The 26125-nt window shown below is 49.2% G+C and overlaps 1 protein-coding gene across 2 annotated transcripts; it reads left to right on the plus strand.

The window, feature by feature from the left end:
• The first annotated feature begins 6 nt into the window (after positions 1–6).
• ST8SIA2 (ST8 alpha-N-acetyl-neuraminide alpha-2,8-sialyltransferase 2) lies at positions 7–24518 on the plus strand. 2 transcript variants are annotated; one of them, XM_010717503.3, is made up of 6 exons: positions 7–163; positions 11315–11377; positions 13247–13375; positions 14042–14299; positions 15991–16284; positions 23087–24518. In XM_010717503.3, exons 1-6 carry the CDS (start codon positions 66–68, stop codon positions 23370–23372), a joined length of 1128 nt encoding a protein of 375 aa, XP_010715805.1. In that variant the 5' UTR covers positions 7–65; the 3' UTR covers positions 23373–24518. The 2 variants fall into 2 exon arrangements, with proteins under 2 accessions (XP_010715805.1, XP_010715806.1); XM_010717504.3 differs by lacking the exon at positions 11315–11377.
• The last annotated feature ends 1607 nt before the right edge of the window (positions 24519–26125 follow it).

The raw sequence follows: 26125 nt of genomic DNA on the forward strand, positions 1-26125 counted from the left end.
TGTGGGGCCGAACCGGGACGCGGAGCCGAGCTCCGCACCCCGCGGAGCGGCCCAGCCCGGGAGCCATGCCGCTGCCGTGCCGGGGCTGGACGCTGGCTTTGCTCACGCTGCTCGTCGGCTTCCTCATCTTCGCCGACATCTCGGAGATCGAGGAGGAGAACGGGTAAATTGACGGAGGGAAGGGGTGCCGGAGGAGGAGGAGCGGTGAGGGAAGGGGGGGTGCGCCCGGACAGTTTCTTTGTCTCCGGCTCTCCCGGTTTCTCGCTCGTAGAAGTGGGAAGGAGCGCGGAGATAGCGGGCGGGGAGCGGGGTCGGGTCGGGCGGCGTGGGGCAGCGCGGTTCGGGTGGGAAGCGGGACCCGGCGGTCCCGTTAGGGACAATGGGGTGTCAGCCCGACTGGAGCCGCACCGCTTCTCTTAGGGGCGTTGAATAGCGGTCCAGGTAGGGCTGCTCGTTCCTTCACTGGTCCGGGTAGGGATACCGGGCAGGTAGCAGGCTGCTCGGAGGTATTAGAGCGGATAGCGGCTCGGAGAGAGGGCTTCGGGTGCGGGCAGCGCTCAGGTGTGGACGGGCTGATGGAGGGGCGAGTGGCAGCCCGGGGGAGCGGGCGGATGGGCGTGGTGGAGCCGGCACCGGGCGATGGGTGAAGGACCGCCGTGCTGGGGCCGGGACTCGCCCGGGGAGCGAGGAGGTATGGAGCGGGTACACGATGTGGGATGGGGGTGATCGCCCTTCCCGGTGCCTCTGTATGGCAGAGACGAAAGGAACCCCAAAATCTAGGGAGAGGAGCAGTGCCCTGCCCACCCCGTACCACCTCTGAAGGCTGGTTAGGAAATTAGGGAGTGAGAGGAACAGGAACGGAGAGGAGGATTTGCATTAACCTGAGGAACTCATTGCAGCAGTGTGAGAAAACAAGTCAAATAATCACGGCAACATGGGGGGCACTTGTGATGGCACAGAGTCCTTCTTTCTGCATAGGAGCGGGTGGCATTTCCACCGTTCAATATCAAAACAAATACCTGGCACTTGGCTGAAAAGAGAAAGGAAAGGCAGGGATGTTTGTCATTGTTTCATTGTTGTGTTGTGCTCAGTGCCACAGAAGCAAGAAGTGCCCAGAAGCATCCAGCCTGTAGGTTACCAGGCGGGATGGATTATTGCTTTGCAATCAGCTGGCACCATCTATATAATAATAAAGGAAATTAAATGCTTATGAAGCATCCTCCCCATCGGACAGGCTGCTCTGATCCCATTGCTTTCTTCCCATCACCTTTCCCTTCTTCGGCTCTTTCTTCTCTCTCCTCTCCTATCTGCTAGATCTGTCCGCTAGAACTTGCTGTGCCCTTATTGAAAATCCATTCTGTTTTGTTAGTTGCTCGTCCTGCTTTTCCCCCTGGTTCATTAGGGATTCCCAGTGAGTGGCTTTCTTTATTTTTATTTTTTTTTCTTCTCTCTGTTCTGTACATTGTATGGAAATTGGATGTTTGCTGGCTGCTTATCTCCCAGCCCTGGCATCTGAGTTTGTTGCTGTACTTCTCTGAGGAAGTGCTGCCAAACAGTTCAGCGGCAGCGACAGCAACAGGGTCAGAGGAGTTGCAGAGGAATAATGAGCAGCCCGTTCAGTACCACGCTTCTGCCAGTGCAGGAGGCAACGTGCACAGCCCTGTGCAGTGCTCAGCCCTGCGCTGCCCCACATCTGCTGCCCTCTGATAAGTGGGCATCAGTCCCGTGCTGGTTTTGTAGACAAGCTACAGCATGGGCTGGGACACAGAGCAAAGGTGAGACCCGGCTGTAGTAAGAAATAATCATAAAGCAAGACAAACTGACACTTGCTCCTTACTTCTCTTTTCCCATGCATTTCTTTATCCCCATTGCTCATCAAAAATCCCAGATGTGCTCCATGTCTGAGCTCCTTCACCCCATTTACACAAGGGGCTGCTCAGTGATCATTGCACACCCCAAAGCTCTAAGCAGGGGAGCCTGGTGCAAAATGCAGCTCATCCCTGTGTGCAGCGATGGTCAGCGTGATGCTGGGGAGATCTAAAGGTCTGCGGTTCATTCCTGGGCTTCAGCTGTGGTTTTTTGGAACTAGGCTGGGCAGGGAGGTGGTGGAGTCTGCAGTCTGTGGAGGTGCTGAAGAACCACGGAGATGTGGCACTGAAGGACGTGATCAGTGGGCATGGTGGGGTGGGCTGGTGATTGGTCTGGGTGATCTTAGAGGTCTTTTCCAACTTGAATGATTGTGGCTGTAGGAAAGCCAGCTTCTGGGCTCGCATGGTAGCAGAATTGCTTGCAAGCAGGAGTTGTAGGCAAAGGGAACTGTGTGACAAGTGTGTGTGACAAAATATGCATGATGGCACAGAGGAACCTCAAAGTTTTCTAGGAGCTCTCAGTGTGCAAAAGATGTTTGGAAACTACCGGCTTTTGCTCGGCCCTTCCCCAGGTGGAGATTATTTGGATGATGGCTCATTGTCTTGCTCTGCACTCCCCATTGCAGGCAGCTGGCCCTGGCACGCAGGGCTGGGGGCTGCAGCCAGGTGCAACTCTTTTCTTCCTTTTCCTTGGCATCGAGGCACTCTCTAATTATTGTGCGGAGAGAACAGCTTGCCCACTTTTACACGTGCCCTGCCCCCTGCCTGCGAGTTGGATTGTCTTTGGAAGGATATGCCTTGTAGGGTAGGAGAAGGGGGAATGTTTTTCTCTCACCTACGAACACTGAGACGTCTCAGAAAGAAAGAACAAAATGTTCATTAGGTTCAAAGTAAGAGTGTAATATTGCTGGCAAAAGGACCATATATATATGTATCTCGTGCTGTTTGCCCAGACAAGTTCCCAGCATCGCAGGTGAAGGGGGCTCGGAGCCGAGGCTCTGCCTGGCAGAGCTGTTTGAGGAACGTGGTTAGAGTCCGCTTTGCTCCTCCAGCTACGCACGGCCCTTCCTGCAGGCGGAGACGCTGAAACAACGAGGTGAGGGCAAGGATGGCCGCTCAGCAGCGTGGCGGTGCCGGGGACGTGCTGTTCTCCAGTCCTGCGTCCATCCGGACACCCACATCCCAACTCGCGGGGGATGCTGGCAGGGATGCGGTGAAGCCGAGACGTTGCCGGCGTCGTTGGCGCTTCGGTCCCCAAAAGCCGCCCGGTTCGGCTGCTGAACTTTCCCTACAGCCTGATGGGTTTCCTTGCGCTTCTCCGCCTCTTTGTTTCTCCCGAAGAAAACAAAAGAGATGCTTTGGGTAACGCGAAGCGATCGCTGCCGGTTCTCCCAACAGCCGGGATGGAGGAGAGGGCCAGACGAAGACAAAGGGCTCGGCATCCGTGGGGATAATTATCGCGAAATTCTGCTCCTCGATGCCAGTTTAAAGGCACTCTTTGTTATGCGTGTGCCGTCGCGGTCCTGCGGGGGTCCGGCTGTGTCCTGATTGTCTGTAGAGGGAGCTGGTGACCCGCTGCCACCAGGTGACTTCTCAAATTAGCGGTGAGCCATCTTAGGGAGCACTTGACACTTGGTAATGGGTTGGACTTAATGAGCCAATCTTTTCTTTGCCAGCCCAAACCGCGTGCCTTCCCATCCTGATTACAGAAGGAATTCTGTCAGCTCTTTGAAGCGAGGAACCGCAGAATTGCATGTTGCTGCCCTGCCCCAAAGCATGTCCCCAGAGGGCCGCTTTTTCATCGTGTTCTCTGTCCCAGCGCCTGCCTGTCCGGGAGGTTTTGCTCCCTCGGTGCTGCATTTGCTGCGGGTGCTTGTAGCATGCTGCAGTCATGCAACGCTTTTGGCAGTGGAACCGTCCTGCTTAGGTCCTTCAGGCTGTGATTTACTGCATCTGGTAACAAGTCACAGGATCACTAAGGTTGGAAAAGAGCACTGAGATCACCTGGTCTGACCATCACTCTGAGACTTGCACTACACTACAAAGTTTTGGTGAAAAAAAAGCGCCCTATTCTGCCTATTCTTGGTTTTTGCACGCATACACACGTGAACCACCAATGATCTGAGTGGGCCCAGAGAAGCATTGCCTCTGCAGGAGTCAGCAGAGAGGCCTTTGAGTCCATTGGGTAGGACAGAACTCTCACAAAAGCTCCATGCTTTTTCAGGCTGGAAAGTGAAACCCATGTCAGAGTAGTGATTTGAATAAGAAAATATCAGGGTAGGCTTTGGTTGCAGCTCTCCTGACAATAGCTGCAGCAGCTGGTTCTAGGTTGGTTGCACAGCTCCCCTTGCTCCATCCCAGCAGAGCTTCCAAGTCGTGCTCAGTACCACCCCAGCGACCACAGTAACCACGACAGAACACACTCCAGCAAGTGCTGCAAGTTTCCCTCTTGCCCAAGTGGGCTTTCTATTTCCTTTCACTACACCTGCAAATGCATGAGTTAAATCCAGAAGGAATTGGACACTGATAAAAGGCTCTGTTTTCTTTTTTTTTCTTGTATTCTGTGTTCACATGCCTGCAGCAACCGTGGTTATTCTGCTCGGACATCTGTTCATCTTTGCCTACCTGCATGCCAAATGTGCTTTTGATCTTCCAGAGGAGCATATCGCAGGAGCTGCCCCTCCTTTCCCTGGGCTTGCTGGTTACAAGTGTTTTGGTTTCTCATCCCCGAGACCAGAACTACTTAAACACTTCTGCAGGCTATAAAAACCAGTTGTTTCGAAGACAGGCTTCCTCTAATTGCCTCCATCATTTGCTTTCCCTGGACCTGGGTCACCCTCAGCAGCAAGAAATAAGCCCAAACCACAATACTAGGCAGCAATTGTTTTGCTTTTTCCCTGGCTTCTTTTTGCAAGGAGGGAGTTCCCTAGGCCAGCAAATTCACTGTGGGAGCAGAATTTAAGGTGTCCTTCAGCAGACACCGTGGCAAAGCAAGACGGTGTCAGCAGCTCTGCTCCTTGCATTTTAATAGTGGGGGAAAAAAGAAGAGAAAGCAGAACCTTATATTGTGTATATATAACCTTATAATATATATCCTTATAATGCCCTTTTTCTTTGTATCCCACTGTATGTCTGAACAGCCTTGGTGGTGGTGGCCTTGAGAGAAGCATGTTCAGCAGTGCTGATGGCACTGTGGGTGCAGTAACTTTGCTGGTCCTGCTCTTGAATGCTTACAGGTTTCCTGTTTGCATGGCATTCGATTAATTGAGCTGGCTGCTGGTTCAGAGGATCTTTCCAGAATGGAGCACTGGAATCTTTCTTCTTTCTGCTGCTGCAAACAGAGTCCATGTTATTGCATATAGAAATCCACTGGGAGGATCGCAAACAACACACACACAAAAAAAACACAAGCTAAAGTCTGGCCACCTGCATGCTGAGCACACGGTCCTGCCCATCTAACACCGGCTGGGTTGCTTTTAAAAGCTCAGTATTGTCACAGTGTGGTTTTGGAGTGCTCTTTTGATGAGCATCTCAGTACATTCTGGTGTCCCGAGTTGAGTTGCACTCCTGGTACCCAACGTCACACTGAGGGTGCTTGGACAAAAGAGCAGCACCAAGAGGATGTTGCTGCCCAGGAAAGGTCCTCAGCACTGATGCTGACAGTGGAAGAAACCACATGAGAGGTTGAGTATTCCAGCGAGCCTGGAGACTACAGACCCTCTGATGTGCTCTTTATTTGTCCTGAAGATGCCAGAAGAGTCACTGGAATTTCTTTTAGGGTATGAATGCACAGGGTGACAGGATCTGCTGCAAGACTGATGCTCTACTGCTTGTGGCTTCCAATAGCTCTGCTGGCTTAAAAAATGATCTCAGGAAGAACGCACAGTGTAGACATGGGTATTTTAGCAGTGACACTTTTGTCTTTCTCAGCTCTTTTCAAGGACTCTTGGTATTTTTCTTCTCCTCTCCAGGAGGGGAAAATCGAAATCCACAGACAGTGCTCTCATCTCAAGGCCTCTTTGGATCCTTTCTGTCTGCTTCTGTGGCTTTTCCTGTGCTGGATATTTCATTAATGTGGCTGGAGAAACTTTTCAAGAAAAGGGTATATGTGATATTGAGGGACATGGGCAGTGGGCACGGTGCGATGGGTTGATGGTTGGACTTGAGGATCTTAGTGGGCTTTTCCAACCTTCGTGATTCTGTGATTCTATGAAGGAGTAAGGTCTGCCAGAATGCAGGATGGGGAGAAGTAGAGTATGTGACGTGTCACCCCTGTGAGCATGTAAGTAGTCACAAAACAAGAGCATTGTGTGATGATGGACATGTGCAGACATGAGAGCTGGTGCTGGCTGGGAATAGAGCCTGTGAGACGGGGGGGTTAGTGCTGATGGTCTGGTTACCCCAAAGGGATCCCCTTTCTCTATCTTGTGTCCTTTCACCTTTGGAGCTGCGCCTTTCCTGCTGCCTCTTTGCTGGTTTTGTCACGTAAGCATTTCAGCCTAATTGGCTTATTCCCTAATAAGCAATAGGTGTCTCTGTTTTGCAAACTCATGCATCTCAATTCCTGTGCCCTCGGCATATGCTGGCAGTGATTGCACACAGTGATTTGCAGCCAGGCTGAGAGCTGAGAGCCAAACCCTGCTCTGATTTACACCAGAGTTGGTGCAGAGCTGGCAGGCGGGGCTGCTTCAATGCTCCTCCAATTCCTTATCCCTTCTGGCCCTGGGATGGGCGTGTGATGCAGGTGGAGCTGGGGCATGGGAGGGAGCAGCCAAATTAGTGAGGCTGATTCACGAGGCTGACATCCACACGGGTAGATAGATGGCTTTAAAAGAGGGGTGATTTAGATTAAATGTTAGAAGAAAAATTTTCACTGGGAGGATGGTGAGGCCCTGGCACAGCTGTAGAGAGAGCTGTGGGTGCCCCTTTCGTGGGGGTACTCAAGGCCACATTGAATAGGGCCCTGGGCAGCCTGAGCTGGTGGGGGCAACTAGACCATGGCAGGGGGTTGGAGCTCGATGATCTTGGAGGTCCCTTCCAGCCCAAGCCGTTCTCTGGTTCTGTGATTTTCCTGAATGCCCCGACACGGGCACTCTCTGAAATGCCTTCTTATGACTCGATAGAAAGAGTGGAACTTAGAGCTGCAAAAATAGCGCCTGATATTTAGGAAGTTTTTGACACTCTCTCTGCCAAGCTGTGACAATATGAACAAGTGAGATTTTAAACACATCCAAGTGAGATTTTAAATGTCTCATCAAGATGTATTGCGGGATCTTTCATCCTAGCAGGCAAATGCTTTAGAAATGTTCTCCAAATTAATCTCTAAGGAGGAACGTTGCTCATTGGGAGGGCACACATTGGCAGGTCCCAGTCCCCTTCGCACCCTGGCTTGAAAACCTCAACAGCAACTGCTGAAATACCACCAGGAATGATCTGCAAATACCAAACATCCCAGTGTTAGGATGTGTGATGCAGGCAGGTGGGTGAGAAGCAAACCTGAGAACTGTGTTTCTGGAGTGAGGGGAACGTGGGAGTGGGCAGGTGGTGTTGCCTGCAAGCAGCTGATCTCCAGGGTGAGAGACACACAGGTGCCAGCCAGTTCTGCCTTTTGTGCATGCATATGGGGTTACCCATGTGGTTTTGGCCAAGCCACTTCTCCAGTACCATCCCAAAATCATAACGTGCACCTAGCACGTGAGGGCTGTGAAGACTCAATGAGTGGGTGTTGCTCATTTACACTCCTCAGAGAGAGCAGGCACTCTGAGCTCTCTTTCTGAGGAATTCGGATGAATGCATTTAGTTTGACAGTCCCACAGTGGGTCATGTAGATGCTACTAGCTCTGTTTTCCATGGATGAGAGCTGGGGTAACCTGCCTTGCCCAAGGTTGGGAAGGTGACCCAACATGGTAGAGTAGACCATTTGCTCTACAAGAAGTGCAAATGCAGCTCATTATGTGCTCAGAATTTGCTTGTGTCCTTGGACCATTCATGCATGTTGTGCCTGCTTCCCGTGTGTATTCTGTTCTGGAAATAAGAAGGAACCAGAGGTTGACTTTATAAAATATCCATGGATAACACATTTTTAAATTTGTATGCCTGCACATAGGGGTGTGTGTAGCCTGCTGTTGGAGACCCAGTCACCCAAAGAGGCTGTATGACCTACTTGTTCAGTCAGAGGAGCTTTAGTTTCATGTATCAAAATGGCTCAAAGCAAGACCAAACTGTGCTGAGCAACAACTAATAGAATTATTTAAGAAGAGGACAATGATGAGAAGGGAAACAAAAACCTTAAACAACCCATTCGTTGACAGAAAATAGAAAAGTCTTTGCATACCTGGTATATCAAGAATTCTTTATCCAAGAAAAATTTGGGCCTGAATCATAAGATAATTTTTCTTTCTTATCCTCTGATATATGAATCAGTGTCACTTTGCAACTGAGCACAGAAATTTTTGACCTATATAATATCTTAGATAGTCAAAATTCAGCTTGAAGAATCTCGAGGCAAAAATGAGAAAGGATGGTGTAAGCCAGTAATATGGCATTAGCACATATAGACGTGACTTATCGCTGGAAAACACCCAAGCAGAAATCAAAAGAAGAGCGTTTTGTAAATAATAGGATTAGGGAGCAGGTTGGTATTTTGTGGGACTGGCTATACAGTCAAACTGATAACAACTAGATTAATAAAGTAATTCAATCTAAACACGGTGTAGCCCTAGAAAGCTTTTCAAAATCAATGCCTATCTGTACAATTTTAATCAAGGTTGGTCTTCGCCTTTTGATGCCAAGAGATTTGAAACTTCAGGTCAGTGAGATGTAATAAAATGGGCTTTGTTTGTTTGTTGGTTGGTTTTACACAGGACTCTTTAATTACTGCCTTCCATTTCTTAATGTTTGGCTCTTCCCAGATGGGATGGTGAGGTGGTACAGGTGGTTTGCCTTTGTTGGAGGCTATGGCAGACGGTGGAAAATATTGTGTTTGGCTGAACTGCGGGCATTTTGAGCCACTGGAGGGCTGAGCTGGATACCTCCATGTGTCAATCATGGCTCAGTGCAAAGGGAGATTGTAGGGGAGGTGTCCCAAAGTTGCAGTATAGGGCAGGAAGGAACAGAAGGCAGAAAAGCAGCTGGTTTTGGATGGGAGAGTTTTAGGATTGACTGGACCTTCAGGGAAGTACCATGTCCCAACCTCTCTGTATCTCTGTGGTTTGGAAAGAGGAGCCAAGCCTGGTGCAGGAAGCAGCATCACTGCCAGCATTCAGGTACCTGCCAACAGCAACCCCGCTGCTGCTGGGCCAGGCATTGGCTAGCAGAGCCCTGCTCACTCCAGCACCAATGAGCCGTCCCTTCCATGTTCATGTAGGACAGCAGTTTCATGTCGTAATAGGATATAGAGCCTATAAATACCCAGAAGGAAGGCAGCGTTTCCTTGCCCTTTTGGGTGTCAGTGCCTCATCCCACGGCTCTCAGCTGATCTGTCTGCATCCAGCAGCTCCAGAGCCTGCTGGAATTCTGGGAGGAAGCGTGCACGGGGCTGTCACTGAGGGCACATGAAGCTTAGATTGGATAAATTCATTTGAATAATACGTTGTGATGCTTCAGATCCTGATGATGACAGAGCATGGATGGGATGGAGCTAAGAAGTCTTCTCTGCTTCCTGATTTCTGTGATTCCCTCCCGCCCCCTTTCACAGAAATGGTGAACCAGAACTTATCAGGGAGCAGCATTTCTTTTTCTAAGCCCTTAATCCAGTCCCTATCTCTCTTACAGCAAGTGTGAAGGAGTGTGAATCCCATTTGGAAGGCTCCTTCAGAGGAGATGTCTCTGAAAGGCTGCGTGGTTTGCACGCTAATCCTGCCTGCTCCCACACCCTGCGGTGAACCCCATTAAAGCAGAGGCTTGTTAAATGCCAGTAGGCTCTAGGAATAAGCTAGTCCTGCTGTTCCCTTGATACACCAAAAAAAAATGAAACAGCTCACTGGCTCTCAGGTTTGTCAAAGGGAAAAGGAGAGTGTCAGAGGGAGAATCTCAATGGCTTTGGCCACAGATTGTCTCTGCAGGAGGGAGAGAAGGGACAACCTCTGTGGCATTTCCAAAGGTTTCACATTATGCAGTGCTGAGGGCTGCACTCAGCTTAACTAAAGGGTTTACATCGCATCCCACAAGCCTGAAAATCTTTTTAATGCTACCAAATGGTCATGCTCACTATTTCATTTGTGTCTAATGCATTTGGGATCTTTTCAGTTCTACTAGAAATAACATACTCCTGAGATACATTTTCATTAAGATATATATTTCCAGGTAATAATATTTCTGCTGGAAAACAATTTGGTTCTTTTTATGAGCGTGTTCATGTGGATATCTGTACAATGGAAACAATAAAACAGAGCAGTGGGTACGTGGCAGTTGAAATGTGTCTGCCACTGAGCATCACCTGAAAACACGGTAAGAGTTCTTTGTGACCTGTTAAAAACTAGTGAGCTGAATCAGGAAGGGGCTCTGCAGCCATCTAAATGCTGGACGAGGTTGTATTCATTGAACTGAGGATTGATGGGTTGGATGATTGACTCAGGTTTTAAAGAGGCTTGGTGCCACCCATCCTTTGTTACAGCATCAGTCCAGTGCCTGGTGTTGGAAATTTGGGATTTCCACTGGCACTGTTTTGCTCAGGGAGGTTTGATGCCCTCCTCGTGCCGTTCCGTGGCAGTGGCACTCAGGATCTCAAGCCCAGCTTGTGAATGAGCTGGCCTCGTAGCTCCAGCCTGCTTACACCAAATGTGAGACTGGGGGCTTCAGGGCACCAGTAGAATCAGAGGGAGCTGGAGCAGGGCCTTGGGTCTTCGTGTGGTCTTTGGAAACCAGGAGGAGGTGCACGGTGAGGACAGGGTCTCTGCAAGTCTCCCAGGAGGCTAGCGGCTCATTTTGGCTACAGTGGAGATGCTGGGTGGTCTTCAGTGATGGAGAATGGCTTGCGTTCTCCAGGAGAATGACCTGGAATCCCATCCGGGTTGGTCAGTTGGTCCTCAGTGTAGGACAGGGACATCCCTTGGCAACACAGAGGTGGAGGAAAACTCTGGGCACTACTCCCACCCGATCTGTAAAAACAGAGACAAGAAGAAATGCATCTAATGCAACCTATGGGCTGCATGCTGCTTTGACAGCAGAAAGCAGATGTCTTTGATGGCTGGTTAGAGAGCGCAGGTGTTGTTCATTGGGTTGGGTAGGAGCGTTTTTGCTGTAACAGTTCTACAGCTGCAGCAGGGCAGTGGTGACAGTGGGTGTGAAAAGCCCTTTGCAGGCATCAGGACATCTCCATTCTGAGAGGGTGGGGTGTGAGCCCTGCCTCAGCTCAGAGCCCTTTGGAGCAGGTTCTCTTGACTGTTGAACAATGCTTGGCAAAGAGGAGCTGGGTTTATAAATAATGCATTTCCTTTGTCTTGCAGGAGTTCTGGAGGCAGAGGTACAATCAGATCAGCTGTGAACAGCTTACATAGCAAATCTAATAGGTTTGTAAATTAGATTTTGTGTTCATTTGTTTTTGCTGTAAGGCAGCTATTAATCTGCTTCTCCTCTTTGCTGGATAGTGCTGGTCTTATTTAGCAAATGTATCTGTTTCTTTTCACTTCTGCTTTGCATTTTCTTAATCGTTTCTCCCCCCTTCCTCCCCTAGCTCAGTGCAATAATCATTTGCAAATAACCAAGGATCTGCAAGTTGTGGTGATTGAGAGAATGGGAGAGTTACTTATTGTGAAAATAAGTCAGTGATAGAGTTGCCATTTGCGTAGTTTTACTGTGTGCTATTAGGGGAGAGAGAGCTGCTTTGACATCAGAACTCCATTCGGTTTTATCGTAATGCAGTTGGGTAACGTTGCTCCATTGCAGTCATTCCGTGGCATCACAGCTTCATTCTGTGTCTGTGTTATTGTTATGATGATGTTGTGTCATCCCAGCCTTACCGAGTGATGCGGTTGCGAAGCTCAATGCCACCACTCAAGAAAGACAGGGCAGTGCTGTTCCATGGTGACGTCACAAGGCGTGATCAAAACACAGAAAACAGACCCAAAAAAATTGTTATTCCCAAGATTTCTTTACTCGTTTCCTTTAAGATTTTGACACTGACACCTCGTAGTAATTTTTTGCAAGGCACGAGATGGTGTGGCAAAATGCAAGAGTGGGAAACAGCCTCCAGAGAAGGTCCGTAGTGTTGGTATGTACAAGCTCACACCGACACTCTGGCAGCCAGCCTTTATAAACAGCCTTTATGAACACATTTCCTTTCCTTTCTGCAGCGTTACATACTTGGAGCCACAGTGTCCCCCAGGAGCACCTTCTGAGGGCTGGAGATGTGCTCCCAGGAGCTACGCATTGCCATGAGCCCAGGCCACCAGCTCTGCCCCATGTCCTCTTCTTTTCCCTCCCTGGGCTTCACCTGCCTTTTATCAGCATATTTAGAGACCATTCCCCAGCTGGAAGAAGCCCTTTGCACTACAGAGGGAGATTCCCTTCAGCTGGTAGCGAGTGCTTCTGGCTGTGTGTTTTTCAGAGTGCTCTGAAGTGCGAAGGCTTTTTCGGGGCTGCGGACACATGCGCAGCTTCTTGATGAGGTGCTTGGGAATTCTCTTTGGAGGGCTGGCTGGAATCAAATATGCAGAGGCTCCTTTAATTTATGCCATTTGATGTAAATTGCACTGAAGTGCTGGGGCTCGTTTGCCTCTTAGAGCAGGGATTAAAAGCTGGGGTCTCCCAGTGATCATCTCGAAACCACAGCGGGAGTTTATCTGGCTGTTCCTCATCCCCGCACTCATTTCTGGGCACGGAGCAGGCAGTATGGATGCTGAAATCTTTCTGTTCTTTTTCAACAGGAGAAAAAAAAAAAGTGATCTGCGAGCCAACGTCCCCATTTGGGTTCCACGTATCCAATCTCACAAGCAGACCCAGCAGCTCAATTAAACTCATTTCCCCCTTGGGTGGACTGCAGGTTGCACTTCTCTCATGAGGTTTTTAGCCTGGAGCTGAGCAGGCTGTGCTTTGGGGCACAACCAATCTCTCGGTGAAGTCTGGGGTTCTGCGTCTCAGCCTGCCTGCAGAGCTCCTGCTTCCATGTGCATGCGTTTCTCCAGCCCGACATCTGTGATTGTGTTTTATGTAAACTTGTAGGTCTGTGTTCATGTGAGCAAGCAGGAATTTAAGGATTTGTGTCTGCTTGAGTGTAGCAGAATACAAACAGGCTTTCAGTTCTTGTTTGGGTAATAACTACCATTTTGCTTTTCTGATGAAGTTTGAATTCCAGCAGCTACAGGCTCAGACAGTGATTAGAAATGCCATTGGGATGCTAACGGATCCTGTCTCTCTCCCTCCATCTCTCTTTTCTCTAGAGCTGAAGTAGTAATAAATGACTCTTCATCTCCAGCTGTTGTTGACAGAAGTAATGAAAGCATTAAGCACAACATTAAACCAGCCTCATCCAAATGGAGACACAACCAGACACTCTCTTTGAAGATCAGGTACTGGTAATTACCTATAGGACAAGAGACAGATCTGGTCCTCTCCAGTGCAAGCTGGCAAATTGCCTCTGTATATCATCTAAAGAAGTCAAGGAAGAAATAAAAAGCTTATCTCCTGCTGAGCTAGACTTCATATCTGTAAGCAATCGCTTGGAAATGAGTTTCTGGCTAAACCAGCTGGCCTTGCAGCCATGAAACATGGAGCTCGAGCCCCGGTTCCCAACCAGGTGCTACTGGGGTGCTACTGATCTGCCCAGGGTGGATGCAGAAACCCCAGCAATGGGGGAACACCCACTGGAGGGGCTGGGTGGGGCAGAAGAGAGCATCCAGTTGGAGCTAGCTGTTTGCATGCTGTTCCTGGAGGGCAAATGGGAAGCAAGAGGCCATCTTCCATATTACCCAAATTATCAGATTGGATATTAGGAAAAAAATTCTTCTCAGAAAGAATGGTGATGCAGTGGCACAGGCTGCCCAGGGAGGTGATGGAGTCACTGGCCCTGGAAGTGTTCAAGAACAGTTGAGACGTGGTACTGAGAGACGTGGTCAGTGGGAATGGTGGGGGTGGGTTGATGGTTGGACTGGGAGACCTTAGTGGTCTTTTCCAATCTTAGTGATTTCATGATCTCTGTACATCACCTGATGGGGCCATTTCTTCCATGTCCTCAGGAAACAGATCTTGAAGTTCCTGGATGCAGAGAAGGACATTTCCGTGCTGAAGGGGACACTGAAGCCCGGGGACATCATCCACTACGTCTTTGACAGGGACAGCACCATGAACGTCTCACAGAACCTGTATGAGCTGCTGCCCCGCACCTCGCCCCTCAAGGGCAAGCAGTTCCCCTCCTGTGCCATCGTAGGCAACTCAGGGGTGCTGCTGGGCAGCGGCTGTGGCCCTGAGATTGACACACACAGCTTTGTCATCAGGTAGGGCACGTCGTGCTGCATGCGGAGCGTGGGGTTTTGGGGTCTTGGGGAGGTGCAAGCGTAAAGTTTACCCATGCCAACACCATGCTTCAGTGCCTCTGCTCCTGGTGCTGGCGTCCCTGCAGACACAGTGCCCCATGGGCCTGCGGTGGTGGGTCCCCATGCCCACCCCATCTCCTCCAGAAGATGCTCAAAGCAGAGAAGAAGAGCACGCTTGCTCTCCCATCCCCAGCACCCATGCACATCCCTCAGCTGCGGAAGCCCATGGATGATTTATGGGCGTGCAGACTTTTGCTTTCTGACAAGTCTATTATGAGGACAGCCCAATCTATCAGCAGCTCACAGAGTCAGTCCCTGTGTGACATAGGGGTGAGGATAATGTCCCCTATGCCCCTGCTTAGAGCCAGCTGCTGCCTTCTGCCCATGGGGGATGGGGCCGTGTCAGCTGCACCCTTAAATATAACCTGAGCAAGGGAGCAAATCACTTACTCCAGCTCTGGCGAAGTTCAGGGAGGTGGTTTCGTGTCAGGCAGCAAAACTGCATGAGAAAAGTTGTACTGAGAATTGGGATAGGATTGGGATATTGAGTGATGTCTCCTCTGCCATATAACCTGGTGGGCAATGCCCATAGCGGGCTCAGTCCAGCACACAGTTCTGTTTATTTTCAGCCATTTGACTCCTGCAGTGAGCGGGTCAGATGGGCTCCAGGCCCAGCATGCCACTTGCTTGGTTTTCTTTCTGTTTCTCCAGCTGTAAAGTGGGGAAAAGAGCAGTAATGGCTGATTATGGAGACAGATGGTTAGGATGCATTTCCTGCTTGTTAACTACTGTAACTTCTCTGGAGAGCACAGCATGGTGCACAAAACCCCATATAATGGAGGAGGGGTTGCTGGCGGCTTATCCCACTGCTCTTCCATCCTCATCCCTCGTAGCCCCCCCAGGCTTGTAGAGCCCCAAAGGGACAACTATTAAAATGACAGAATGCAATTGGCTTTTGAAGGTCACAGTGTCCATCAGCCCACATCCTGGCACCATCACCCGCCGGTGTCATTGTCACTGCTGGTGCCACCGAGGCTGCTGTGAGCAGAGACTCGCTGGCAGCAGGGAAGAAGGGGCTCAGGATAATGTTACTCTAGCAGGGTTCAGGCTAAGGGCTGTGGGTGTCACATTGCTATTCCTGGAGAGAAGGGAGGCTGCAGGAACTAAGCCCTGCTCCTGTGCATGAGCAGGTAATGGTTTCTGGCTGGTGTTTGGGGCACTGTCAGCTCTCTGTGCTGTGTGTCCCACCTGACCACAAGCTGCTGCCACATGGGAAAAGCCATTTCATCTCAAACCTGCTGTGGCAGCAAACCGGGAAGGTTTGTCGCTATGTTTTATTTTCGAACGGCACCAGGAGAGATACAAACCCATGTAAACGCACCCACCAGCTACGTGCATTGTTAGTGCTGCCCAGAGACATGTGCACACACATCTTGGTGCATTGAGGAATGATAACCTGATGGTAGGATGGCTCAGTGTTTCCAGGTGAGAGCCTCTCTAATTCATTGCAAGACCTCATTCTCCCTCTGCCACCTTCCAAAAGTGAGAGCAAACAGACACATCTGTCACTGCTCTGGCTTTTAGCATCAACCCATCGCGACACTTGTCAGTGCACTCTGTCACTAAGGGCTGTTTGGTATTTCCACTTGCAGGTGCAACCTGGCTCCTGTTCAGGAGTACTCGCAGGATGTGGGCACGAAAACGGACCTGGTGACCATGAACCCATCGGTCATCCAGAGAGCCTTCGAGGACCTGGTGAATGAGACGTGGCGGGAGAAGCTGCTGCAGCGCCTGCACAGCCTCAACGGCAGCATCCTCTGGATCCCTGCCTTCATGGCCAAGGGGGGCAAGGAGCGCGTGGAGTGGGTTAACGAGCTCATCCTGAAACACCGCATCAACGTCAGGACTGCCTACCCCTCACTGCGCCTGCTGCACGCCGTCCGAGGGTGAGAACGTGGTCGAGGTGCTCAGAGCTGGGGTTTTGTGAGCTTCCCCAGCAGGAGAGCAGTCACTGCATTTGTGCTCCCTTAAGTAGAATCTGGTCGCTCAATGTGGGCTGGAGACTGCTTTGCAAGCAGGACCCTTGCTCTGCTCTATGAATATAATGTCTTCTGGCTATGCAACAGGGCAAGCCTAAATATCCAGGTTGGGTACTAAGAAAATTCTTTTCTCATAAAGAGTGGTTGGGACTGCACAGCTGCCCAGGGAGGTGGTGGCGTCACCATCCCTGGAGGTGTTCAAGAACCGTGGCGATGTGGCAGTGAGGGATGTGGTTAACAGCCATGGTGGGAGTGGGTTGACAGTTGGACTAGATGATCTTAGAGGTCTTTTCCAACCTTTTTCATTCTGTGATTCTAAATCTGCCTGTGCTTTGCTGGCTGTAAGCCTGGATATCGTCACAACAACTCCTCAACCCACAGCTAGGACTCTGCTAAGAGAAACGAGTGTGGTGGCCAGCTGAGCTGGTGACAAAGTTTGTCAGCTTGTGCCTGAGGCATGTGTGGAAATCTCACTTAGCTCCTTTGTACCAGGGAGCTCATAGGGGGGGAGAGACAATGAGGGAAGTGAATAAGAAGCTCAGAAGTTCCTGAGTAGCCCATGGGTACCTGTGATAGTGCTAATTGCATTGTTCATCTTAAATGAACTTCCAAGGCATCCTGATCTAGTGGATGGCAACCCTGTCTGCAGTAGAGGTTTTGGAACTAGATGACCTTCAAAGTCCCTTACAACCCATTCTGTTCTTTGAACTTGAAAGGCACTGGGGGGTGCTCTTAGGGTTGTCCCCAGCACAAGCCAGCCAAAAGGCTCTGGTCAATCCCAGGCAGCAACAAGGAGTGAGAAAAGTTGGGTCTGCCCTCAAGTGCTTCTGTTTGAGATTTCTTCGGGCCTCAGAGGCTTTTTACAGAAGATTCTGGCTTTGAGGTAAAGAAAGAAGGGCAACAATGTTGTGCTCACAGAAAAGGGGGGAAAACGACCCAAATTCAGAGCTATTCCTAGCTGTAATTGACTTACTTTCATCTATCAAAATAGAATTAAGCTCCTGTAATAAGTCCTTTAAATCAACAGGCTGCTAATCCTGTGCTGGCAAACCCTCCTGGTGCCAGGAATGTCCCGCAGGAAGCTCTGCAGGGCTGGCAAGGGCTGGGCACTGCTTTCCCATGGAGGCAGAGGAACCCCCAAAGCTGCTCATCTCTTGGCACCATCCTGGTGTGCTCCTGGCTGGCACCACATTGTCCTCATGTGGGACCTCCAAGGCTGGGGTGCAGAGGGCTCTTTTGAGTGTAGTATCAGTATTGATGTTTTCTTTGGTGCAGTGTCTTTAGCTTTGGGCTCTGGGATGGATTTAAGAGTGATTCAGTTAGTAATGAGTGAGCTGGTCACAGCTGAGGGTGGCTGCTGATACTCTTGGGAAGTTTTTCAGGCACCCATAGGGTTGTCTTGACCATTTGGCATCATTCCTGTGATGTAGTTTGGGCTGTGGGAGTACCAGCATCACTAGGAGTTCACTTATTTGTCTTCTGTGGTACTGCCCGGTTCCTACAATGTTCCTCCTGTGCTGCTGTGCCAGCGCCGTCCCTTTTCCTTTGCTGGGTAAAGTTGCCCTTGATTTATAATCTGCCTTAAGTTGATTTGGAAATCACAAAGGAATGGGGAAAGTGTTTCAGCTAAGACACTCTTTGAGATATTTTATTATTTCTTGTAGAAATAGCACTTTGTACAAAGACTAACCTTATCTCAGCCAACTTCAATTCAGCCACAAAAGCTTTGCCTTTACTCTTCTTCCTTCACTTCCAGTGAAATACATTTGTGAGTTCTTGACTCCTCCTTGAACCACAGTGCTTATTGTCCTGCTCTGCTCTCCCCCAAACCAGAATGCGTTCCAGTGGTAATCAAACACTTCTTCCTATAATTTGCAGTGCATTTGGGGCACTTGTAGAGAGTGCATTGCTGAGATAAATAGAAAGCATTTGTTTTCTGTTTTCTTTACAGCACCATTTGAGACATCACCTTCCTAGCTCTGCTGGTATCTTAAATGTTTGCTGATAGCTTTTGTGCTGATGCTTCTGGATAACTGTGCTGTAGGACCGAGGCATTTTTCACACTGTTAAACTCACCAGCTCTGCTCCCTGCCTGCCAGTAATGGGGAAAGCCATCGGCATTTCGATGGAGGAGCTCAGAAGCAAACCATGAAAGCAACGAAGCAGAGTCACTAGCAAAGGTGCCTGTTTCCAGTGTCGTTGCCATGCATTTTGGGGTGTGTGACTCAATTCTAAGAGGTTCTCTAAAATGTCTCCTGAGCAACACACCCAGCAAGTACAGCACTCGTCTTCTGGCAGGGAAGCAGGTGAGCCTGTTAGGAGACATCTGCTAATGTCTCCAAAAAGCCTTGTAATCCCTATTGCCAGGCAGCTTTTGTTAGAGAAATAACATGAAATGCAGGAGGCAGAGAGAAGAATTGTATCTGGAGGTCTGACTATTGTGCAATAGAATTTGTGGACGCGTTTCTGTTTGCTTTGTATTATCTAGTCTAGCATTTCTCACCGTGTCCATCACAGGGGTCTCTTGGCAGTAACCAGTTCTAATCCCATAAGATTTTATTAAGAGCTTCTTGAAAGAAGAAAATCGATAAATCTTCCAGCTATCCCGTTAGGTTTGCCAGCCAAACAGCCCTGACAGCTTGCATGTGTGCTTCGTGACAGCGACTGCCCTGCATGGAGTCCATAGCTCCCATAGCACAGCTCTGCCACCTGTCCTCAGAAACCCAGCTTGGTTGGATGAAAGGTGGATTTATCTTTGCTTCAGATGTCTCCCTGAGTCTCACAGCCAAACAACATCTAAGCCTTTGAGGTTTTAGCACGGGAGTGCTCTGAGGTTGCCTTTCCCATCCATTGGCCATGATGGAAACCTTCCCCTGGTCCCTCCTTGCCTGCATCCCGACAGTGCCTATCTGGTAGCCTAGCTGAGGGCAGTGGTGTCAAGTGAGGGACACAGACAGCTACAGGGTGCACGAGGAGGGGAAGTAATGACTCACAAGTGTGTGAATGGAACAGGATGGAAGACTACCACCCCTTGTGTGAGCAATTGTTCTTGCTTCTGCACAAGGAAATAAGGCACGTTGTATCCAAGCTATGTGTGTTTACACATAGTCCCCATGACGTTTGATTTGATCCTTTGATCAAGAAGAAGATTTAGGCTTTTCTTGGTAGGAAGAAGTGGAAAAGTGCAGGAGGGAAGGGGGAAAGAAACAGAATGATCCTTTTTCGGCTGCATTCCTTGTGTTCAGTCTGTGTGGAAATGGTTTAACTTGTGGGTGTTGAGTACCCTGTGTGCTAAAACTGGCATTGCAAATACCACAACTAGGAGATGAAGCCCACCACTACCCCGTGTCCAGCTTTTGGACTCCTGGACAAGACCTGAGGGGGGTCAGCTGCTGTTTTACCCATCCAGCACTGACCTATATGCAGCTCTTGGTTATTTTGCTGGAACTAATGGTGGAAACTAGACACACAGCCCAACAGGAGGATATAGGTCTCTCTCCTGGCTCCATGCATCATTTCCATTCTGTGCTGTTCCCTGCTGGTACCAGTGGGTCCTAGCATGCAGCAGTGGGAGCACAGGGTGCCCTCAGGGTGCTGTCTCCAGCTGCCTTCAGACAGCTTTTCATGAGCATTAATGGGAGCAAGATGTGTGTGGCAGACTGATAACGTGCTTCAGACAGGCAGGGGCTAGCACCTCCACAACAGCTTGTGTTTGTATCGCACTTCTACAAGTAAGCTGTTATAAAAAGGTCTGAAATTGCATTATTTCAGCTATTCTGATTTGTATCAAGAAATAATGCAGCTGAGGCCGCTGAAACTTGATTTCTTCATTGACCTGGGTTTCTTCTACTCATTTTATCAGTGCGATAGATTTTCAGTTCTTTCATCCTGTAATTTAACCCTCGCCTGTAGAGAGCACATTACCCAAGGGTTTTCTTGGATGCATTGGGATGCACCCACCCACTAGCACAGTACTCTGAGCTGCTCACTCTGGAGCCTCCGTCCTTAGCTGCCATCAAGTATTAGTTCAGGTACTCGGGCCCATGTCTAGCTTGCTTCCTTACAAAAGATGGCCTCGATGATTGTGGTGGCATTTCCCATCTGTCATTATCATGATCCTCCAACAAGAGCTGTCTCAGGCAATTTCTGCCTGGCAGCACTCAGCTTCCTGCTCATGGCTGCATCCCACTCAGGTGCCCGACCACCTCCAGAGCTGCTCGCACCCCTGGGGTTTATTTACACTGGTTCTGAAGGAGGTCAGTACGTGGGCAAGGGCTCTGAGAAAGGAGATATTGAGTTTTAGGACTGCTCTTTGCTCTTCCCTTTTAATTGCTGTCTCTTTCCATAAAATGTTGCAATTAATAGTTATGGTGATTGGTGTAGCCAATTTGAAAAATAATTACTGCCTGCTTCAAGATTATCTTTCCTCCTAATTAAAATCCTGGACCTCACATATTAAAGGTGCGCTGTTGACACAGCATCCCATGTGCGCCCAGACAACCTCATTTGGATTTACAAAATTAATTAGGTTTTATTTCCATCCCCAGCTGTTCTCCGCTATACTGGGAATGTGGCCACTGTCTCCATTGGCTAGTGGTGGGAAGATGAGATCTTCCTGCATAGCTCTTACACCCCATCGCAAATGGGTTGTTAAAAAATATTCCCCAAACATCACTGGAGGGTTTCCCACCTTCATTGTTTAAGAGACAAATTGCAAATGCTGTGATGTGGTCTGTGGTGTGGTTTGGCCATTGTGTGTTATGTATGGCATCCATTCTTTTCATTCTAAGCATCTGAGTTGGTCCCTACCCTGATGTTGTTGGAAAGTTTGGAGTGTTCAGCTGCCATGTGTGCTTTGGGTTGTTGTGTTAGAACTGCTTTCGATGCTAGTTGTGCACGTTTGTTAGTGGGGCTCTTCTGAGGTTGCCCCCAATCCTTTTTGTCATTGTTAATACGCTTCAGGTGGTGATGGTGAAGTGAGATGTCCCATGGGCATCATATGTAAGTGCAGTGGTGGTTTGTGTCTTCCCCCAAAGCAGGCCCACTGACAGGACAGCTCTTCCCAAGTGGCTTCCCTGCTGCCTTCTGTACCCTAATTCAGTGCTAAGTGGCTGTGATATCCTCCCTTTCTCTGCAGACATCAGGAGTCTGGTGTGATTACCTTGAAAGCAATCAAGGAATCTCTCATCCACCTGTGGGTTAAGGTGACCTCAGCACCGCTGCAGCCTTGGCTGCCCCATAGCTCAATCCTTGGGGCTAGGTATTGTGTTTGTTCCCTCTAGTATTTTTTTCCTCTTTCATGCTGGATGCTGAGGAGAGAGAGATAGGTGAGGAGGACCTCCATCCTAAAACACCATACCCATTATTGGCCAGCCCTGGGGTGTTAGACCCCTATGAACTCTGCTGTCCCCCGCCCTTGCCTCTGGAATTTGATTCACCAGAAAAGTCAATTTTCCTCTTATCTAGCTCTTATCTAGAGAACAAACGAGTACATTTTGTGCCTTGGTTGCTAAATTTTAATGGCTTTTGTGAAAAGCTAATTTGCAGGATTATGGCTCTGCTCTCCCGTGGGTTCCCGCTGTCTGAGCCCCAGACCCTGGGGAGCCCAGCAGGAAGTGTGAATGAGGAGTGAGATGCATTCCGTGCTCAATCTCCTGCACCGAGTCCCTTTGAAATACCCATCATAAGTAATCTGCTGGCAGACCCCGTGGTGAAGGCTCAGACAGGCAGTGGCGGCGTCACACATATTTTGTGAGGAAGGAACATGCCTGGGGACCTCTTCCACCACCCCAAACTTTCTCCATTCTGTATTTCCTCATCTGACAGTGCTTTCCTGCTGAGCAAACTGGACAAATTGTCCATGCAGTAAAGCACTGGCACTGGACACTTTGTAGTACAGGGATGCTGATACTGCAGTAACTTTTATCAGCATCCCAAAATGCTACTGCTGATGCTATTTCTGCTCATGCATTGCTATGGGATGCCTCCTTCCCCCTTTCTTTTGGCCATCCCTCATAAAAACTAGCGTAGTTTGCAAGTGAGTTCATCTGATCTCTGTGGCATGTGGTGTATCGTGGTAGGCAGGTGTATTGCGGTATGCCCTATTGCATATTTCATGGACTGACTTTGTGCATTGTGGTGATGTATTTTGACACAGGATTGCAGAGCAGTGGCTGGGTATAACAGGAGCACGGCGGTGTGCTTGAGCTCTCTCAGCCAGCTGACCCTTTATTCAAAGGCAAACGTTTTTGCAGCCCTGTTGTGTTTACTGTCAGTAAATCTTCGTTCATCAATGAAAACTGTCAGCTGTGTGTGTGTGAGTGTCTGCTTCAAGGAAGGGGCTGCTGGAGTCTACTTGACGTAAGGATGGTTTGCTCGGTGGTATCGATCTCCTGGGTTGATTGGAAGATAATTGTAGGCTGAAGTACTGAAGGCCAGCGTTGCAAGCAATTTGTTTTTCATAAAGGATTGCCAAGACGTGAGATGCTTCAATGCCATAGCAACACGCGTGATGTAACCGCCAGACAGAGAGCAGGAGATGCTTATTCATGAACCAACCCCTAGAGAGGCTTTCTTGGCATGGAGAACTCTTCTGCTAGTCAGAAACCTCTCACTTTGAATCACCAATATATCTCAGTCACAGAAAAAAAGTGAGAGACACAAGCTTTGGCTGCAGGGGGATGACAGGCTCTCTGCTCTTCCCTTGCAGGTACTGGCTGACCAACAAGGTGCACATCAAGCGACCCACCACTGGCCTCCTCATGTACACCTTGGCCACTCGTTTCTGCAACCGCATCCATCTCTACGGCTTTTGGCCATTCCCCCTGGACCAGAACCAGCAGCCAGTCAAGTACCACTACTATGACAGCCTGAAGTACGGCTACACCTCGCAGGCCAGCCCGCACACCATGCCCTTGGAGTTCAAAGCCTTAAAGACTCTGCACCAGCAGGGAGCCTTGAAGCTGACTGTAGGGGAATGCGAGGGGGACACGTAGGGCGGCCCCGGCTGCGATCCTGCAGGCTGCACAACCGGGGCAGGACGGGGAGGGGGCAGAAAGGAGCCCAGTGGGGTTGGGTGTCTTTGTTAATGCGCAGAGCAGCGGCACAAATATATATACGTGGTACCTATATATATTGACCTGAGTATTATAACTGTTCGGTGTTTCACCAAGGAACGGGTAGGAGACACGCGTGAGCATCTGGAGGGGCCAGCCTGGGTGAAACCTTGGGTTTGCTGGGCTGGGCCAGGCGTTCGATCTACGTCCATGACGTGTGATGGTGACCTTGGTTTTTGAGGGTATGTTAGGTGATGGGTAGACGTTCAGCCGTTTGTCGTGACTGGTCCGAGGTTGGTAGTTAGTTTGTTCGGCCAAGAGCGCCGCTGCCGGCACGTTCTTGGCTCCGTGCTCGGGGAGGGAAGGGGCAGGGAGCGGGGTGGGCAGGGAAGGTTTGTTGGCGGCTCTCACAGCTCAGAAGCACCAAGCAGGACCCATCTCCTGCCCTGCAGGACCTGGTGCCCAGCAGAGTGGCACGCAGACCCATTCCAAGTGGTGTGGGCGTGCGAGTGGCCCTGGGGGGATGCAGCCTTCGCTGGATGAGCTGGGTGAACAGTTAGGAGGATGCTGAGGGTGAGTTTTGAGGATGGGTTTTCCTTTCCTAAAGAATAATGCATAAAGGAGCAGAGATGCTGGAATGTGGCAGGAAGAAGGTTTGATGCTGCAAACCAACACCATTAGTATGAAGTGTCTTACTGTGCTCTAGTATAAGACACTCAACATCTGCCAGGGCTCGTGAAAACCATAAGTATGACGAGCTCTAAATTCCCAAAAGCTACCTGCTAAGCAGCCTGCCTTCTCTCCCCGTCCGAAAATAACTGCTGATAAATCAGCGATGGGCCTGAGACCCAGCCAAGTAGAAAGACCGCAGGACTTCAAGGGACTTTGTCAAGTCTAAATAATTTATTTTCACTTCCCTGCAAGGAGCTAGCACACTGTGCTGTGTTCCTGGAGTCCTGCTCTTGCCTTTCTTTCAAGCTCCAATTAGTTGTTGCTGCGAACAGTTAAATAGGATGTCAGATGGATCTCAATGGGATGCTTGCACAGTAATGAACGTCAAAGAAGTAATTAATCTTTTCCCGTGCTTTTCTGAGAGTCCCTAAATATGAAAAAGTTCTTACAATCACACATTGGCTTTTCTGTAAATTTGGGGTTCTTTTTTTTTTGTGGGAAGCAACTACATTGGTCTGATTAGCCCATTTAATTTTCTGTTTCTATAGCCTCCTCAATTCATCTCCTAATTAGCAACGGGTGCCAGAGTGCAGGTGGGCCCAGGGTTCAGTGAGTGCAATTTGGGTTTAATTTGTGTGTGAGCAAATAACGTTGCACAGCCGAGCCCTGGGCGTGTGTTGCAGTGCTTTCCTGGCAAGTTTTCTGCACCTTTGTGCCTCCTAATACCACTGTGGTTTTGAAGTTTAAGAAACGTACCTCCTGGGTCTGGTATACTTGATATTGTTTCTTTAAAAGCAAAGTGCTTCAAGTGGTAAAAGGAAGAGCTCTCTTTCATGTTTTGGGATGTAGACAGTATGATGCCCGTAGGAACCTCCAGCCTGCTAATTAGTGTCAGATGAAGATGCCGAAGAATAAGGTGTAAGCAACTTTATAGTGGATAAATGTGGGCTAATCTGCCACCGGGGAACGTTTCTTTCCAACTCCAGAAAATGATTGATTTTATGTATGCTTTTTAAACCTGTTTAGGTTGTTGGGTTTTTGTTTTTTTTCACTTTCTTTTTATTGAGTTTAGTGACAGGATAAAGCTAAATCTGGCTGTGAACCTCTGTTTAAGCTGCTGAGGTTTCCTGAGACAGGAGGAGGCAAAGAGCGAAATTGCAAGGTGGAAGCCATCTGAAGTGACGAGGAGCATCCCATGATTCAGGAGTGGTTGTGAACTCCCTGGTTTGGTACGGAGGAGGCAGGGATGGAGATGAAGGCCCAGGACTGCTGAAGTCAGCTGTTGTATGGAGGGGCCTGGGCCATGGTACTGATCGCTGTTAGCAAACCTTCTTTTTGAATAAAAATACAAGAAATGAAACAGATGTGCAGTTGTGATGTATTGATGGGGTAAGAGCATAAAATACCCTCCCCAGTTAAATAGGGAGAAAAGGGAAGAGAAGGGACCCGTGGCGGGTACAAGGCTATTTGTGTGCTGCACTCGTGGCCAACCCAAATCCCTGTTGGGAGTGTGCTTTGCCTTCTGTCTTCAGCAAATAGCTGGGACCCAGCTTTATCAACCTTGGCCCTGCCACTGGACCTCTTTAGAGCCTTTTTTTCTGTGAGGAGAGTTTGGGGACTGGGCTGCTGCTTGCTGGATAATTTCACATCCCATTCAAGGCTCTTCCAAAGCTCAAGGAATGAGCCTGTCATTACAGACCCTGAAGCAGGGCTTGGGCAGGCTGAATGAGGGCCCTCCTGAAGGTTTAGCTTGACTCATCATGCTGTGATGCAACAAAGGTAGGTACTCACATATATTGATGTGAACGTGGCTCTCTCAGGGGATGTCTTGCTCATTACCTTGCACTGTTACGGGGTATTGCTCTGGTGGTCCTTTGCACCATCTATACAGATCTTAATAGAGAGAGATGCTGCCTTCTTGAGCATCACTTCTTTAAAAAAAAAAATAATTAACCCAATTTCTTGCTAGTGAAGCTTGAAACTATGGAAATTAAAGCTTAAAGCTTTGAGATGGGATGGCA

The sequence above is a fragment of the Meleagris gallopavo genome, chromosome 12, assembly GCF_000146605.3.
Source record: "Meleagris gallopavo isolate NT-WF06-2002-E0010 breed Aviagen turkey brand Nicholas breeding stock chromosome 12, Turkey_5.1, whole genome shotgun sequence".
Taxonomy (NCBI): domain Eukaryota; kingdom Metazoa; phylum Chordata; class Aves; order Galliformes; family Phasianidae; genus Meleagris; species Meleagris gallopavo.